This window comes from Pipistrellus kuhlii, unplaced genomic scaffold (genome assembly GCF_014108245.1).
Source record: "Pipistrellus kuhlii isolate mPipKuh1 unplaced genomic scaffold, mPipKuh1.p scaffold_m20_p_15, whole genome shotgun sequence".
NCBI lineage: Eukaryota > Metazoa > Chordata > Mammalia > Chiroptera > Vespertilionidae > Pipistrellus > Pipistrellus kuhlii.
The window spans coordinates 21,138,166-21,157,476 of record NW_023425460.1 but is presented as its reverse complement, the minus strand read 5'-3'; the positions used below and the strand labels follow the sequence as shown (position 1 = coordinate 21,157,476).

Genomic DNA, 19,311 nt, shown 5'->3' with positions numbered 1-19,311 from the left:
ATACCTAACATAAAATTCTGGGTCTTATAAAATGAATACACTTACATGATAATGATGTAAAACCACAGGGATTCTCTCTTTTTATAAAAACAAACTACACACTATAATTGATGCCTGGAAATATTCATTCTACTTATTTCAGTAAAAAGAAGATATATTTTACCCCTATCAATATAGTGTCATTTTATTTGCTTCCCTCCACTTTAATCACAGGAATCCTTATTTTCAATACTCTGTCCCCTCCTTTGCACAATAGATCTGGTGCCCTCCCTAGAAGACGACTGAAGTTGCTCCTTAAAAATGGCAACAAGGGGTGGCTAGAAAGTAGGACCCTTTGTTCTGGTGGGATGAAAAGGTCAGAAAATTATTTTTCCAAAAAGTAAGTAAAAATCAAGCAAAACAGTCAAAACCCACTACTTGGGGCTATAACGATTAAGTGAAGTGCACATATTGAAAGAAATGACTCAAGAAAATGGCTGTCACTTTAGATTTGAAAAGCAGGGGTCAAAGCCATGTTTGAGTGTCATCCTATCCCCCACTTCCCCAGCACTGCCACGCCTCCCCTAATCCCACCCTCAAGTGCAGATAGCATGTAAGGTTTACTTATGAGGGGAGGACTGGCCATGGAAAGCAACAGGTTTGCCTTAAGAGAAAACAGACTGAATGTGATGTGGCCTAGGCACAGCAGGGAATGAATGGAGACCAACCTCACCTCTGCCAATACAGGTTGTGATCCCCCAGGGGATAAACAGTGAATCAGCCAGTTTAGCAGAAAGAACCAGCTAATAAGAGCTCAACAGAAGGGCGGGATAAGCATTCTGTTCCTCTCTGGGACCACACACACGCAGAGGGGACACAGGGAAAGGCCTGGGGAAAGGTGAATGCCAGACAGAGGCCTGAGAGTGCCTGGACCTGCAGTGAGTGCTCTCCCCAGACTAAACCCAGACCAACTCGCCAAGGTGGATGCCTCAGGGTCTTAAGGTGCTTGTGCAAATCTTGGTCTCAGTGACTGGCCAACATCAAGCTGTGCAGAAACAGAAACAACTTACCAAGAGCCAGCTAAACACCAAAAGTACGAGTCAAAGCAAACATCATGCAGTGCGTTAGGAGCTGCACACTTAAGGGAAGCAGATTCAGCAAATATACTTCCGACATGTAATTAAAAAAAAAATCCTCAAGGTCAACATTCAAAATCCCAAGTACTATGAGATCCAAAAACAAACAAACAAACAAACAAACAAAAAACACCAAGAAAACCATGGTAATTAAAATATAAAGAAATCTAAATTGTTAGATAAATAACTATTCTGATATTTGTAAAAATGGTAAAGAAGCCTGGCTGGTGTGGTTCAGCAGTTGAGTGTCGACCCAGGAACCAAGAGATCACCAGTTCGATTCCCAGTCAGGTCACATAACCTGAGGGGGCATGCAGGAAGCAGCTGATAGATGATGTCTCTCTCTCTTTTCCTCTGTCTCTAAAAATTAACAAAAACATATTTAAAAAATGGTAGGGAAGACTTTATTCAGGGCCTTTGCAACAGATGTCAAGACTATTACAATAGGACAGGGAGAGAGATCAGATTCAACTCAACTCCAAATTTAGTTAACACAGGATTGATAGTCAAGAGCAGGGTTAGGAGGTCTGTGGATAAAAAATTACTTAATAGGTGACATCAAGGGTAGGAGGATTTTCAGATTGCATATAATAATCTAAAAAAAATACAGATAAAGCAATTGATAAAACAAAATATCCATTTATGGAAAAAAAAATTCTCCATGAACTAGCAATACAAGGGAATATCTTCAACCTGATACAAAGCATCTACAATAAAATATATAGCTAGCATTATATGTATTATGAGAGACTGAATGATTTTCCCTCAGTTCAGGAATAAGAAAAGGATGATCTCACCACTACTCTTCAACCTTGTGTTTGATGTTCTAGTCAGTGCAATAATACACATAAAGAAACAACAACAAAAGCCATCAGATTGGAAAAGCAGATGTAAAACTATTCTTGCGGGAGAAATAATCATCTATGTGAAAAATACTAAGGTGGTTATTGCAGGAGAGGTGAAAGAGGGCATAGAGGCGATAAATGGTGACAGGAAAAAGAAAATACTAAGGAATCTACAAGAATGTACGAGAACTAACACACAAATAACAAGGCTAAACAAAATCTATTGTATCTAAGAAAATGTCAGTAAATGAAAACATTTTTCAACAAGTTTATTTATTGTCTTTTCATATACTAGTATTAAAAATGAACAATCCAAAAATGAAAACAATCCCATTCACAGCAGCATCAAAAATTATAAACTATGAATAAATTTAATGAAAACAATTGAAAAATCTACAAAAATTTTTAAAGAAATTTAAGAATACAGTCAGTCATCTGGTTATGTTGGACTCAATGTACATCGATTTGTGGTCACTTCGCCATCTCACATTTATTTATAAAAAAAAAAAAAGTTCCGTCATTTTGACATATGTACATATGTGCTTTATGTGTTTTTTTTATTATTTATTTACCACATGTAAAGGTCAGGAATTGTTATCTTTTACATTTTTTTTTTTTTTTTACTATTTCACTTCATTACTGCTGTGTATGTGCTCCATGTGAGTGACATAGGTGCTTATATAGGTGGATTCCAACCTATAGTGAAAATCTTGTTACATTGTGCCTAGGAATGGATCTCCGACATAACCTGAGGACCTACCATATGTGGAAAGGGTCCATATTCATGGATGGGCTAAATATTTTAAGTTGTAAATTCTCCACTATTTGATTTGTAAATTCAATGTAACCACTATCAAAATTCTATCAGGTGCAGAACATAGGTTACAAAAGTTTTAGATATAACAACGAAAGTATAATCCTATACAATAGAAGGCTAATATGCAAATCTACTGAAGGCAGAACAACTGGTTGCTATGACGTGCACTGACCACCAGGGGCAGACACTCAATGCAGGAGTGGCCCCCTGGTGGTCAGTGTTCTCCCTCAGGGGGAGCACTGCTCAGCCAGAAGATGGGCTCACAGCTAGAGAGTACAGTGGCAGTGGCAGCAGCACTAAGGACCCCTCTGGGGATATCCACCTGCCAGCTTAGGCTCACTCCCCTCAGCAGATGGACATCCCCCATAGGGGTCCCAGACATGAATATCATGCATGAATTTAGTGCACCAGGTCTCTAGTAATATATGAAAAGAAAAAAAATAATAAATTAAACTTTCTCAAAATTAAAAGCTTATGGTCTTCAAAAAAAAAAACAAAAAAAAAACAAAAAAACACTACTAGGAATATGAGAAACAAAATACATACCCTGTGAAAAAATACCTACAAATCATGTATTTGATAAGAGACTTGCATTCATAATTTATTAAAGAAAAACAATGACTAATCAATACTGTTATAATGCCAGACCAAACCCCGAGTCCCTAATGTCTACTCTGCTAGTAGAGATGCATTATATGTGAGAAAAATCTGTCTTTCTTGGGAAAGTTAAAAAATGACACAGTGATATTAATAGAAGTGTGTTGTGCTAAACATTTAATATCTCTGTCTCATCTCTTTGATATAGAAAAATAATTTTGGACTCACTTTTACAGTTAAATAAAAATGAAACAAGTAGGCACTGATCCCTAGGACAGAAAGAGTATTTGGGAAAACAACCTAAAACTCACAAACTAGGTAATAGCTATAGAGACAGATTTGCCAGAAGAAGCATCTCATTTGGAAAACTTACACAGTTGAATGTCCCTATCAATACATATAAGAGAGTGAAGGAATGAATTAATTCTTCAAATATTAAAGAATCATCAGACAACTTAGGAAAATATATGGCTGTTACTGTACTTTGCAGAGGAAATTTCAACTCCTTACCATATAAAAGATATTCTGATCATTACCAGTGCTTTAAGTTCACTATTTTGTACTAGATATTATAGAAGTTGCTATAGCAAAACTTTGAAGGAAATGCCTCAAAAATATCTAGCAAGGGAGCAATGAGTGCCAATGATTAAGAAGTTATATCTAGAGACTGAACCCAAGACCACTATTGCTGGCTAGGCAAATAGGGCAATAAATAATTTAGTCATCTCCAAATGTATGCTTTCTGTAGGTTTAATGTAAGTCTGTAATCCTTCGAAGATAAAAACCAAATAAGGCTAATGGCTACCCCCTTCCATTCAACATATCCTACATTAATCTAAGATGGTGAACACCTCAGTAGAATAAGTGGTTGGTAAATTGTGTATATTCCAGAAAATGCTATTAACACTGTTAACACTACCGTCATCATTTTTTTTTTTTTAATGGCACAATAAATTTTTTTGTTTTTACTGGAGATGGATTTCTTTTATCTAGGAGTTCCACTTCCTTATGAAAAGTCAAAGAATAAAACATTAACAACAAGACTTTTTAAAGTATTTCCTTATAGTGCTTGAGAATTTGAAGTGTTTGTTTCTTTTTTTGCGGCAACTTCATGATCCTTTTGTAGAGGTTCATTGAATCTCATTACTCAAACTCTGACACTGGAAACTGGAACCTTAATTGCTTTAATGCTATTGCATTTGCTCCTTCTCAATGTCTACCCTCATTACCTCAAACAAAGATTTTCTCAAAGTGGGCTTCCATCAATTCCCATATCAAAGGCTTTAACACATCGATTTAAGGATCTAGTCGGAATTACTTCAGTTGAATACAATGCCAAGTTTAAGTTATTCTGCTATGCAGGATATTTCTTCTTTAATTATTTTATACATAAGATGATACATAATTCAGACCTTAATTTGTGCTAGACACTGGGCTCTGAAAAATGCAGAAAATAGAGAGAATAATTTCTGTCCAACAGCTTGTATCCTAGAAGAGGAGACACATCTGAAACAGATGTCCTAGTAGAGGAGAATAAAAAATGACATAGGACAGAAAAGCCTGTCATTCTGTAAAGACTTAGCTTTTACAGATAAAGAATTATCATGCCTCTGATTCCATGACATCATTTCATCCAGCAACATCATATAACCTTCTCTTGCCTGTCTAAAACATCCATACAGATTCATTAGGTTGTAATCAACAATGAAACCTTCCCCAAAATACTGGTTCTAACACATATTCCTCCTGACTCAGTTCTAATGAACTATTATAATATTTTAGTATTTTTTTAAATCTAATTTAACAATTCAACAATGGTTGTGTTATTTTCTGATTATTTCACTGTGAAAAATACTTATCTCTTACAAAAATATATGAAACTCTAAGAATTTTGACTATGTTTTACTCATCCTCTGTATTTTTCTGATCATCTAGTTTAGTATGAAGCATATTAAAATCTATACATTAAATTATAATTTATCTAAGAAAAAAGAAAAAAATGTGTGTGTGTGTATAAATGTGTGTCCCCTAAAAATGTATACACACTTTTTGTTTCTGATAGTTCAGTTGATGTTTCTTTCTTTTCAGATTTCATCCATTGGAAGTAATAATTATTCATAGTGTAAATAAAAATTTTTGTGATACCCTGTATATATGGACCTGATATATTAATATGTATTAGGATTTGCCAAATGTTTTTGAGTCCTTTGCCAAATTTAATAAAGAATTTTACTAGGTTTTAAAGAATTCCCTACTGCCCTATTTAGTATACTGATTTCTTCTAAGATAACCTGTATTTGAAACATTTCATTATGTAAGTATTTTTATAGAGATGACTATGCTTTGACATTGAACATACTTTACTATAAAAAAGAAGAAAAGAGAACACTTTTTGAAACAGCTGACAAAATCTAAAATACTTTGTTGATATACAATGAAGGAAAAACATATAAAATATACTGTATATTTTGTATATTCTAATGTATTATCAAATTTCAAGTCAGTTTCCAGTAAGTCAGTACTATCTATGAGTATAATAATGAGAAAGTAATTTTGGACATTAAAAATGCACAACTTATATGATTTTAAAAACCACATACCATCAAATCAAAGCTTCATAACAAGTGCAGGCATTAATTATTAAAATTTTACCATGAATAGTTTTTACTATAACTCAGAAACATGCTATATAAATATAAAATAATTTAACTGCATTTACAAATGCATGTTCTCTGAAAAGCTGTGCTTCTAAATATATCAGAGAAAGGGGATGATGACTGAAAAATAATATAAAAGCCAGATGTGAAAATTATTTTTTTACTTATACATATTAAAAATGCAGATGTTTGTGATTACTACATTAATATCATTAATATTATTCCTAAGTTTATCTAATGGGAAAGCTAAATCTATAAACCATATCTCTTTAGATTTTTGAGAGATATAACTTGATATATAGGTTATTTCCCAACATTCATACAGAAATTACATTAACACTTCCTTAACATACATCTATCATTTCCTCATCTATTCATTAATTAAACAAACATTTATTAAGTTGCAATGCAAGGGGTTAAGTACACAATAATAGTGAAAAAGGAAAAACTAAGGAGAGAAACTGACAAAGTTCATTAAAATTATACATTTTAAATGAGGATTCTTTGGGATAATAAAGAGCAAATCTCAACAAAGGAGTTATAGAAGGCTTCTTTGAGGAAGTGGCATTTAAATTGAGATGCAGTGATGAAAAGCACATGAGTAGGAGATCTCTAGTTAGGGTAGGAGCATTATAAAGTGATTGGGGAACAAATTAGTAGTGATAATTACAAAATAGTGATGTCCAGCATAAAGAATATAGTCAATAATATTGTAAAAACTACATATGGTGTCAAGTGATTACTTGAAATACTGGAGGGGATCATTTTGTAAAGAAGACTTGACTTTGGGTGGTAGGCACATGATGCAATATACAGATGATGTACCATAGAATCATATACTAAAACCTATAAACATTATTAATCAATGTCACCCTAATAAAGTTAATTTAATAAAAGTATATAATTATTTATCCACTATGTTGTACATCAAAAACAAAAATGAAATAATACTGAATGTAAATTTCAATTGCAAAAGAAAGAAAAAATTAAAAAGAGAAAGGTGAATGGGAAGTAATGAAATTGGAGAGTAACCAGGAGATTGGTTATGCAGGTTTCTCACTATGGACTTTATTCTTATATTAGTGAAAAATCATTGAAGGGAACAAGCAGGAGAATTATTGATTTGCTTTCAAACTTTAAATAATCTTGTGGCTGCTGAATGGAGGAGGAGGAGAGAGGAGATGTAAATGAAGCCCAGAGAAGGGCTTTACACTGATCCAGTAAAGGCTGACAGTGGCTCTCACTAGGATAGTGGCATTGGGAAGAGCATCAAGTAGATTTATATAATAAGTATATGAGGAAAAAAGACTTGCCATCTGATCGTGAGGTGGAAATAAATAAGAATGGCAAGGACATTCCACGCTAAAACAAAAATATGATCTCAAAGTCAATTACATAGAGCCATGGTCAGCAAACTGAGGTTCGCGAGGCACATGCGGCTCTTTGGCTCCTTGAGTGTGACTCTTGCACAAAATATCACGGCCTAGGCGAGTCTATTTTGAAAAAGTGGTGTTAGAAGTTTAAGGTCAAAAAAATTTGGGTCTCAAGAGAAATATCAATTGTTGTACTGTTGATATTTGGCTCTCTTGACTTACGAGTTTGCCGACCATTGACTAGAGGTATGTATCAATAGCAGGAGGTGAGACACTCATATTTGAACTATCACCCAGATAGTCTTAACTTCATGCATTGCTATGGGTATATTTTATTGGTTAGGTTTTCCAGAAAAATGCGGAGCTGTTTTCACTCACGTTTCAGTATAATCATTTGTAGCAGTGAAATAATGTTGTCAGTCTACTGTAGTAGCCTAATTTATAGCAGTGCAAGGAATAGTAAAGGAAATGACAGATACATTTTGAAATATCAGTTTCAGAAACTGCACTATCAGCTGGATGTGTGCAGATGAAGGAGGAAAAGAAGAAACATGATTCTGAGGTTGCAAGCCTAAAGCCTGTGCAGCCTAAGATTAATTGGGCCCTTCATAATAATTTGCCTTCAAAGAAAATAGGACATGTATATTGGAGTCTCTGTGTATGTCTGCATCTGTGTGTTTCTGTGTTAGAAGACAGATAATGAATGGAATCATTAATTTATCTTGGAATATATACAGTTTGAAGCACCTGTCAAAAATCCACACTGCCATGCCCAACAGGTAGTGTAATTCAATTGCAAAAGAAATTGACACTTAGATCATCACAGGGCATTCAACTTTGGGAGATACAAGAATACATAGAGGTGATGATTAAAAATTTTGGAATGGATAAAATAAAGAGGAACTCCATATTTATTTTTGAAGAATGTTAATATTTAAAGAGTGAGAACTGAACAAAGAGCCAGCAACACAGTCCCTCAGTCACCAGAAAGGTTTCCATAGAAGGAAAGTTGAGTTTTACATAGGTAAGGGACTGGGGAATGCTTGTGTGTTTAACTATTAGAGATAGACTTAATTAGATCTATTATTTTATACTAGTGGCCTCTTGCAGGAAGATTCCTGCAATAGGATTTCCTGCTGAGGTCTCTGCCCCACCTGCTTTCCTCCCTTCTCCCCCAGCCCTGCCTGCTTTCCTCCCTTCTCCTCCACCCAGCTTGTTTCTATGCAGCTTCACTTCCTTCTGCAAGCTTGGCTTCTTTCTATGCTGTCTTGACATGCAAATTAACCACCATCTTGGTTGGGTTAATTTGCATACTCACCCTGATTGGCTGGTTGGTGTGGTTTTGTGTAGCAGGTTGATGGTTAATTTGCATATTACTCTATTATTAGGTTAGATGTTATATTAGTGGTATGATATTAGTGAAGGAGCTATTATATATATATATATATATAATATATATATATATATATTATATAAATATATATATATATATATATATATATATATATATATATATATAAGCTCCTTATATAAATTAGTAAATAACAATAGCTCCTTATTATAAATTAATACATTTTTATAAATGGGTCAATCAGTCCAAGAGCCTGAAAACAGCATAGTGGATTATCACAGTAGAATAGCAGCAAGAAGTTTTATCTGAGAGGAGTGCTTTGACCAGGTCCTGGGAAGATTTCAGGATGTTTATAGGCCAAAGGGGAAAGAATTAATAGACAAAAACTTATTGTAGTGGGGGGGAAAAAAGGAAAGAGATGGAATAATTAGTGGAGTATGGGGTGAAGGTGAGGAGAAGATATGTACTTTAAAGCAGTGGATAGGAGTCTGAAGTGTGAGAGAAGAAAATAAAAATTGAAGAGTAGAAGAATGAAAAGGAGTAGGGTGATAACTCCATCTAGGACTCCATCTTAATGAATTAATCATTCTAATTTTCTCAGGTTATGTCAGTTTTTCTCAAAACTGGCTACATATTAGAGCTGCTTTGTTTTAGTAAATACAATCTCCCCAAATGACTCTACTATGAATGCTCAGATCAATATTTCTAAAAGTTCCTCAGGAAGAATTCTAGTCTTCAATTAAGTTTAAGAACCACTGATTTAAGAAAAGTTTAGGAATAGCATCTATGGAGTTTGGACTGGATTGTTGACTATTGGTATTCTACAGAGTAGGGACTGGATAGTTAATTACTGCTATATTAAAATCGACATCTTTCAAATTTAAGAATTGTATATCAAAATGCAGATATTAAGTAGTATAAAGCTTTTAAAAAATATTTTTTGAGCATTTGGTTTTTTAAAAAAACTAGCAATGTGTGAAATGAGACCTTAAGACAATAAAGCATGATGCCCATTGGTGTCAACCTGTAAGATTTCACTGATGGACTACAAAATGGTATTTTATTCAGCATAAGATATTTTGCATAAACTGGAAAAAAATCATTCCCAAACATAGCAATGATTTTCTCCTGCATACAAGATGTGCTAATAATCTGATTATACTTCATTTCCAGTTATGAAAGAACTGGTTTTAGGGCAGTGTTCCTCTAAGCGTTGTTTATAAGCCATATATGTCAGAAACACTGTTTCTCTTTACAATAACCAAGTATAAGAGATATAAAGTTAGAAGACCAATTTATAAGTGAGAACATTTAACAAGCACCTAGCTACTTCCTGTCCACTTCTTGTAGACCAGGAGAGCTACATAATAAGAAAATAGCAGATTCAAATAGTTATTTACTTATATCAGGCCAAGAGAGTCTCGTGTCTACATTGAAAATGGTAGATTAAAAATGACCTGATTATAATACTTAAAACCTGTTATCCAAGACTCTCTTTGCTAGAGAATTCTGTTACCTTTATTTCTAAGTTTTACTTTTTTGACATCATATTACTAACCAACTAGTAAACTAAATGATCTTCTATTGGGTTAATGGGGAAAGGCAGAGTTGATGATGGGTTAGGAGTAGGGGGCGCCCAGGAGCCAAGTTTGTGACTCTTTAAAAGGCATTTGCACATAACAGTTCTGCATCATTTTAGTTTGTTTTATGTTTTCTTTCTCTCTCAATGAGAAAACTTGTTTTTATGACTATGTCACTTGTTTACAATGTATCAGAAATAGCATTACAATACTAATTATAAATCTTCATTTCTTGACATGAAATTTTAAAAAAATCAGAAGTATATTAACACAAACAACAATCTGTCTTCATAATCTGTACACTTCAGGAAAATATATAAAGTCATCTTTTAAGGCAAGAATGTTTTATAATGTAATACAAAAGGGAAATTAACTTTTGTAGACTGCAAATGCCAGAAATAAGCTTTTGATTCACTAAAGCAAACTTTTTTCTGATACATTTCTACCACATAATTGCTATTATTTTCTTATCCAGTTCCCCACTGGCAGTTTATCTGAGTAAACTTACTTTTATTTCTAACTATGTTATTACAGAGACGAGTGGCCCAAAATTCATTTACTGGAGACAGAGGTCCCTGAGCCAGGCCTGAACCCTCTCGCAGTCCAGGACTCCTCAGGTGATGTCCACTTGCTGGCTTAGGTCCAATTTCCTAAGCCTGAAACAGGGGATCAGTCCTAAGCCAGCAGTCAGACATTCTTCTTGCAGTCTGGGGCTCTCCTTAATCTGGGACCCTGTACTCCTTACCACCAGCCTGCAGCAGAGGCGGGAGAGGCTCCTGCTACTGCCACTGCATCCACCAACCATGAGCCTGGCTTCTGGCTGATTGGTGCTCCCCCTGTGCGGGGGAGGGAGGGGCGCGTGGGTGCAGCAGCTCCTGCATTAAGCATCTGCCCCCTGGTGGTATGTGTCATAGTGACTGGTAGTTCTGCCTTTTGTTCCACAGTTTGGTCAATTTGCATATTAGGGTTTTATTATATAGGAAGCATGAAAATTAGGTCTAATTAAATTAAGAACATGACAATAACTGTCCTTTCTTTATCTGTGTAAACTACAATTTTACTTCCTGTGAGGGCATGCCTCAATAAAGAGAAATGTATTTCTATGAGTCAATTAATGATTAGAAATACAGTAGCCCCCCTTTATCTGTAATGAATGTTTTAAGAACCCCAGCAGATGCCTGAAACTTCAGAGAATATGAAACTCTAATCAACTTCCTCAACTCTACTGGAAAGGTGGCAGCAGCTTCTTCATCTCCAGACACAGCCTCCCAGTAAGTTTTATATTGTTTTCAGTCCAAAGTCATTCTATGTAACCATCACTTCCTGGCAGGAAATGTATCATTTCTTGCTGAAGTCCTTGGGTAGGCTCAAGGCTTTCTGGCTCAGCATGTTGCCATTAATCGGAAAAAAAATGTTTTCTTTTCATGTCTACCAGCTACAATTTTATGCTTTTTTTCATCCTCACTAAGTACTTATCACACCCTGGGTCCATAACTTTTGAAGTTTGAGGTGTGGCAATAAAACTAGTGAGGATTTCTTTTTCTTTCTTCACAAGCTCACAGCTAGAAGATTCATTTCTACCTAGACTTCAAGCTATCTGACAGTGAATTTTTTTTTTCTTTCCTTACTAAGTCAAGAACTTTCACCTTTTCTGAAAAAGCAGCACAGTGTGGCATCTCTTTGGCATATTCAAATAACCCTTCTTGAGTGAATTTATTGGGTTATGTTGGTTAATATGCCCATGAACATAACTACTTGACATATATCTTCAAATTATATGGGTAGTTACCTGTATGACACTATCCCCAGGGCTCATGTCTGTATAAACGTAGACATTATAGGATACTTCGGGGAAGGTTGGAGTGTTATCATTTGCATCCAGCACCCGAATATTGACAACAACTGGCTGGCTTTCTTGCACACCATCAAAGGCCGTCATCTTTGGGTTAGAAAAAAATACAATTAATAGAGATGTCGGGCAAGCATAACCAGTTCAGAATTCATTCTTATAAAGTGTTCTATATGTAATTTACACGTTTAAAAGGACACTAATATGTTTTGTCAATAAAAGAACTAAAGCTATAATAGTACATATAATTAAAACATCTTAATGTGCTCAGAAGCAATTATAGAAGATTCTGTTTTAATTTCAATGTATTCAATGCCAAACTCCTTTTAAATAAGCCAATATGTAAAATGCTGTAGAGGCTTGAAGTGGGCTAATAACGTGGCTGATTCGTAGAAGTTAACTACTATTTAATTTTTATGAAATTGATCAGGAAATATTCTCCATTTTTACATATTTTTTATACAATTCAATAGTTTCTTTTAAAGCTAAAATGCTGATTATAAGTCAAGAAAGTAGGTGCCTTAGATTTGCAGAATCTCTTCATAAAATGGCAGCTTTTGAAGGCACACTGACATTAGTTAATAGTAATATCTTAATTACATAATTAACACTTTAAGAAGGTGTGATAAAAAAAAAAAGTGCTTCAACACTGTGGTCCTTGTTCTGAATGACTTCTGAAATCCACTCTGTATCAAAGTTTTAACTGTTAGTTTGGGTTTTCTGGAAGCTCTAGTTTAAGTTCTTCTGCTGTATCCACTTCTCCAGAAAGAACTCTAAAAGTCCCCAAACCAGTACTTTTCTATCAGATCATTCTCCTCTGGCAGCTAAACAAAATCTAGTTCAAAAATTTGGATGCACAGCTTTAATAAGCTTTCCTTTTCTTGATTAACCTAACCTACGATTTCTCCATCTCAGTGGAACTGTTATTTTGAGTCATATAATTCTTTATTGGGGGGTTGGAGATGCTGTCATGTGACTTGTAAGATCACTATAAGAAATGGCAGCATTCTTTCTTACCCACCAGATGTCAACAACACCCATTCACAATAGTGACAACCAGAAATGTCTCCAGACATGTCTAAATGTTCCCGGAAGAAAAGGAGGCAGTGCGATGGGGAGGGAGGTGCAAGGATTATCTCCAGTTGAGATCCACAGGCCTACCCCTATGGCAAAATTAAACATGCAAGAGCAAAAAATAACAGCCATACAATAAAGTTTAGGGAAGAATTCCTTACTGGATTCTGGTTTATTATATCTCAATTGAAGTCAATCCTGAGAGTATGATGAAGGAAATGCCCATATATTTTTTTTTCATCTAAAAAATTAAAAATATTTGGAAAGCATGGTCATCTAAGCTAAATAAACTTATAAACTGAAAGAAATGTTCATGTGAAGTATGATATCCCCTATTGCATTACTTAAAGACATTCTAGATTTTTCTCTCAGGTAATGGACTTTTCAGCTTTACACAGACATTGCGTTCTGTTACATATGCATCTATACAATAGTCTCTTTACCGAAAAGATGTAGGTGTCCTGTTCTTCCCTGTCCACTGGCTGCAGTAAGGTGAGGAAGCGGGTGATGCCACTTGGTGTGATGGTGAACACTGAGGTGTAGTCATTCAGGAAAAGGTGAACCTCTGGATCTTTCGTCTTTGGGGAAAAAAAGGCCGATATTTAAATTATTGACCAATTGATACAGCTATGATTACCTGGAATATAATTTTTCAAGTTTATTACAAAATAAGCATAACCTTTTTGAGGATTTCTAAAGAAAAAAGAGATTTAACTGAATATCTACTCATCATTAAGCCAAAAAAGTCCAAATGATGATTTTGTAGAAAACAAAGTAATAAGTACTAGTAAAATTAATGTGAATAAAAAGAAAAAATGTAAAAAGGAGGATAAAGTAGAGAACAATCCAATTAAATATAGTCTTTTGCTTACTTAATGTTAATAATTTCCAGAACTTCACTGGGCTAAAAAAACAAAAACAAAAACAAAAAAACAAAGAAATGCAAAAAAAGGAAAATGGAGCAGTGTTTTAGCTGTACATATGCACATATGCATATTATTATACTGTTCCTGTATTTAATGTAAAATAAAATTATTATATAGTTATGTATAATTTATTATCTATAAATAACATACTTGTTCTATTTAATGCTTCAATTATTCTCCGAGGGGAAACATGCCTATTGTAATTAACATATTCCAGATGATTAAATTGAAAATGTATGGATTTACAGCATGTGTCTGATAAAAAAAAGTCTAGGAAAAAATAACTACATAAAGAGTAAGTGATTGCAAAAGTTCAAAAGGAAGATCATTAACTACCAGTAAGAACTGGAAATCCTTCACAATCTGATTGCCATCCCAGATATGCAAGGAATCAAGGTCTGCAGTGCAGAGCAAGAACAGAGATGTGGAGTAGGAGGTTGGGATTGGTGTCTGCATAGTGGAACAGGAGGGCAGGTGGGCAGGTGCAAGGGGACTACTGTGAGAGTGGGCTTATCAAGAAGGCTATAAAAACAGCAAAAAAGGATGATGCAGGAAGGTAAGAGTATGGCAACTTTTAAAATTTTATGCATAGTATAATGTGAAATCTAATTTAATATCATAGATTGCTTTTCTAAATCTGGTATCAAGGGCTGAGGGCACAGTAGAGAGCTTGGAATCATTAAATACATGTTAATTTAAAAAAAATAGGACTCACATTAAAAAAATTCTATGTAGAAATGAGTAGTTGAAATGCACAATGCACATTAAAAAAGTGTGCATAATTTAATCCACAATATATTTTATATATCTTAAATTTAATATGTATTTATTTCAAATAACTTAGAAATGAATGGTTTTATTTGAATCTGATACAAACTGTATATTGATAATATCTCATAACAAGCTGCTATTTAGATATATCATGGTAGCTTCTTTGTTAATGATTTTGATATAGGGTCTGGATGCTACATTTATTCTAGAATAAAATAAATTAATACTACAGAAAATTTCCATTGGTCTAGTTATAAAATAATAAGTTGTTAAGAGATGTAAAAAGTCAAGAAAATTTACACTGATACTTTCACATAAGCACTTCCTTGTTTTTATTTCAATGTCACGACTCAAATAGCACAGCATGGACTGAAAGTGGGGTATTTTAATTAATCAAATATGTCAGCTAACAAAATTTTATTTAGACAATGAAATTACAATTTATTTACAAATAAACATATTTGAATTATATTTTGAGGATTCTTATTGTGTTATACTTTAATCAATCATAACATTAAATTATATTTTAAAAATCAAAACTATTAGCATGCAGTTTCAATTAATAGAAATTAAATAAGTATGAGTGTCATATTCTTTAGTGCTTATTCTTAGTTTATTTTTAATTTTATGTAATTACAAGGTTTTCAAATTAACAGTGTGTGCTTTGTTTTTGTTTTTTTTTCTGTCTCTGCACGTAAAAACAATTGTGCCCATGAACTCAGTGAGGACAGAGCATGTATTACTATATGACTTGCTTACCAAATATTCATTCCTTTCCCTTTTTAAAATCCTCAGTCACTCTCTCCTTTATGACTAATCCTTTCTCAATGAGTTTTCATCCATCCACTGTAGCTTTTGTTAGTAAATTTGTTAGATACATTAATGCAAATACTGACCCTGTATTTTAAGCATTTTTAAATGAGATATTATGCTAAGGCAATACTGCAATGAGTATTGAGTTGTGAACCACTGTATATGTATAAGACTAGTGCAACATGGTGTGTGAAAATAAGACCACACATTGCACTGATTTTATGAAAGCCACAGCGTTTCTTTGTCAAATGCTTCCCATTTGAAGATGAAATAAACAACAGTACTTCATAAACAGATTCTCTCATAATTGATAACCAGAAACGTTAAAGACTTTGATAATTTAATTGTCTCCATTTCTTGGATCATTTTATAATAACTAGCTTGAGACTAAAATAGCATCTCCCAGAACTGCAGCTTACTCGTTTTATGTAGAGAAGTATTGTACAAGGTATATTTAGTTTATAATAATCTATTCTGCATAGTTCATCTCTGATTAAAATATAGCTTTTGATTTTTATAAATATTTAAAATAGTAACTTTTTTGTATCTATATATTGCGTACATAGATGGCATTGGTTAGTATCTCTGTATTTCTTTAAGTACAAAACTTAAGAAGAAGGCAGATTGGGAAATGTTCATCCAATTATCACTCAAATTTAATATTTTAGATTTATTTGTAAAGGTAATGCTAGTTTAAGTGTAAATCCACATGCTATGAGTGTAAATCCACAGATAATGCTCTGGCTTAATATTCTGATGGGGCTAGTGAATTTTATGCAGTCCTGTGTCTATTAACTTATTTAAAATAAATATTAATTTTTCTAACTCAGTATGTGCACAGAAGGCTAATAAATGTTCTTCTTCCCCGTGACATAAGATAATACTATTTTACTCTAAAAGTATACATTCAATATACACTAAAAGTATGACATATTACTTCAGTCATTTGTGTATTATTTTCTGGAGGATAAAAAATGTCATATTACCTCACAGCCAAAAAATATAAATAAAAAAGTAAACATATCTACATTGGAATTATAAACAAAGATATGAGTGTAGAAAATTTTAAATTTAGCCATATAGAGTAGAAGACATATGTTCAAATATGGAAAGACCATGGCATTTGAAATCAATGGGCACCAAAATATATCCCATACACACACAAGATCATATGCATCCTCATATATATGCACATGCAACACAGAAACATATATATGTATATACACATGCATACTTATATAGACACATAAGTTACAAAGCAAAATGACAACAATTTTATCTTAACTGCCAATTCGAACCAGTTGGTAGTAATTTTCTGAAGTTCCTTGCTGAAAGGGGTTTGACAGCAACTTTTGCAACATTTCAGAAAGAATGTAGTGATGAATTATCAAGGTTTGTCATGGACTAAAAGATCATTTAATAATTAAACAATCTTTAAGTCACTTGTAATTTGGATTCTATACAATTTCCTAGTACCATAAGTATAATATAATGTAAACATACTTAATTTAAACCTATATGCATGTATATTTAAAACAGTTATAGACATTTTTGTAGGTGATAACAAGTAGTTGCCTACTTGTTTTAACTGAGCAGAAAAAGAACAAGAATCAAACCACAGCAATTAACAAAAGAACAAACACAAAATCAACACCTAGTACCTACAGGAACTCCACCAGGTGGAACCTATGTGCAAATTAAATATGAAATAGAAAATGTAAATATAAATGACCACAAACAGAGGTATGGCATATAGGGGTATACTAATAAAACAAAAAAACAAATAAATCACCTTTTCTAGTTAGTACATTTAAATAACAAGTTTTTCCAAGGAATATTTTATTCCTTAGTTCTGGAAAACCCCCACAATATAACATACATGATAACAGTAATATTTTTAAAACATATAAGTACATTATATCTTTAACACTGTGGTGTATTAGATTTCAAAGATACATTTATTTTGAAATAACACTATAAATAGGGAGGTGAATTGACATGGAATTATAAATGAATCTACAAGGGTAACCTCTTTTTATTACTATTCCCTGTTATTTTTTTTTTTTATAACCAAAATTAAATAATCAACTTTCAATAGTTCTGCCACTGGAAACTTGGTGGTCTCAGACATGACTTAAAAATCTTGTGCATTACCGTTATACCTATATTCTAGACTATTTTAAAAGTGTCAAGAGTACTTAAAATATTTAATTATGATTTTTAGATCTGTTCATGTTTATATGTCTAATAACTGTAGAAAAGAAGTATTAGTAAAAAACATTTTGTTCACTTTTTTTTCATTTTCCTGGTGACCCTTCTGACTCAAAATATATGCAGTGAATAACTCAATTTATCAATCTCTGTTACTATTTCTTAAAACTGTGTCTTTCCACACATTTGAAGAAAGGAGCACCACTTAATTTTTGGACAAATAAATCCAAGTCTGTGCTTGGCATTTGCCTTTAGGCATGGCTGCTCTTGAATAATTTAGGAGAGCCAACTCCTGCTGTGAGGACTTTTCATACCTGATGCTTACTCTCCATTTCCAATGCTGACACCTCTAAGAGGTGAACTGTCTCTGTCTATATCCTTAAACTTTATCCCTATTTTGATTAATTTTACTAATTCTGACTTAAAATCAGCAAGATTTTACCATAGATAAATTCTTGCCTATGAGTGACAAACGCCTTGAAGTTTCATTTTGTTAATTGATACCTTTAATCTCATACTGACTGTATTTTATTTTAAGATTTAGAGACTGTTTGACCTGGAAAAAGAAATGATTCGGAAGGGCATACGTCTTCAAACACATTAATGGCCATTTTGTGGATTTATTCTGTGTGCTGACAAATGGAAGAGATAATGGATAATGGATGAGTTACAAAGAGATGGGTTTTAACTCTAAATAAAGAGCTTTCTAAGAATTAGTTGCCCAACCAAGAAATGGGCCATATTGTGAAACAATCCTATATAATTAGAAATTTTGATGTAAATGTTAGATATACTCATCTTATAAGCTTATTTGAATTATAAATATAAAGAAACTATATAGGATATTGGGTCTAGTAATAATTAATGTCGTTTTTTAACATTCGTTTAAAATCTTGCTTGGTGTTGACTTGTATTGACATAACCTTCAAACACGTGGTATCTACAGAATGTGTGAAGTTCAATTAACAAGTTTTGCTTGAAAAAGTTTGTGTTTGGTTTGGTTTTTGTTGCAAAACTAGGGCTAAGAAGATGGCGGATGAAGAGCATATTTGGCACTGCATGCTTTACGAGTTCCAATTAGGAAGAAAAGCAAGTGAGGCTGCAAAAAACATATGTAGTGCTCTTGGTCAAGATGCAGTTAGCGCCAGAAAATGCCAGCGTTGGTTTGAGAAATTTCGCGAGGGAAATTTTTCGTTAGATGACAAGAGTGGCCGAGGCCGTGTGTCCAATTTTGATCAAGAAGCTCTTCAAGCTCTTTTGGTGCAAAATCCTCAAATTACCCAACAAGAGCTTGCGACAACTTTAAATTGTTCACAAAAAACAATTTCCAAT

At 33.5% G+C, this 19,311-nt stretch overlaps 1 protein-coding gene across 2 annotated transcripts in view; it reads right to left on the bottom strand.

The window, feature by feature from the left end:
- The window catches only part of PCDH15 (protocadherin related 15), a 613,865-nt gene that overhangs the window by 240,610 nt on the left and 353,944 nt on the right, over positions 1–19,311 (bottom strand). For both annotated transcript variants that reach the window (XM_045581870.1, XM_045581869.1), the window contains exons 12-13: positions 13,702–13,836; positions 12,125–12,274 (exon numbers count right to left, since the gene is read on the bottom strand). In XM_045581870.1, the coding sequence (XP_045437826.1) occupies positions 12,125–12,274; positions 13,702–13,836 (285 nt within the window). The remainder of the gene's footprint in view (positions 1–12,124; positions 12,275–13,701; positions 13,837–19,311) is intronic.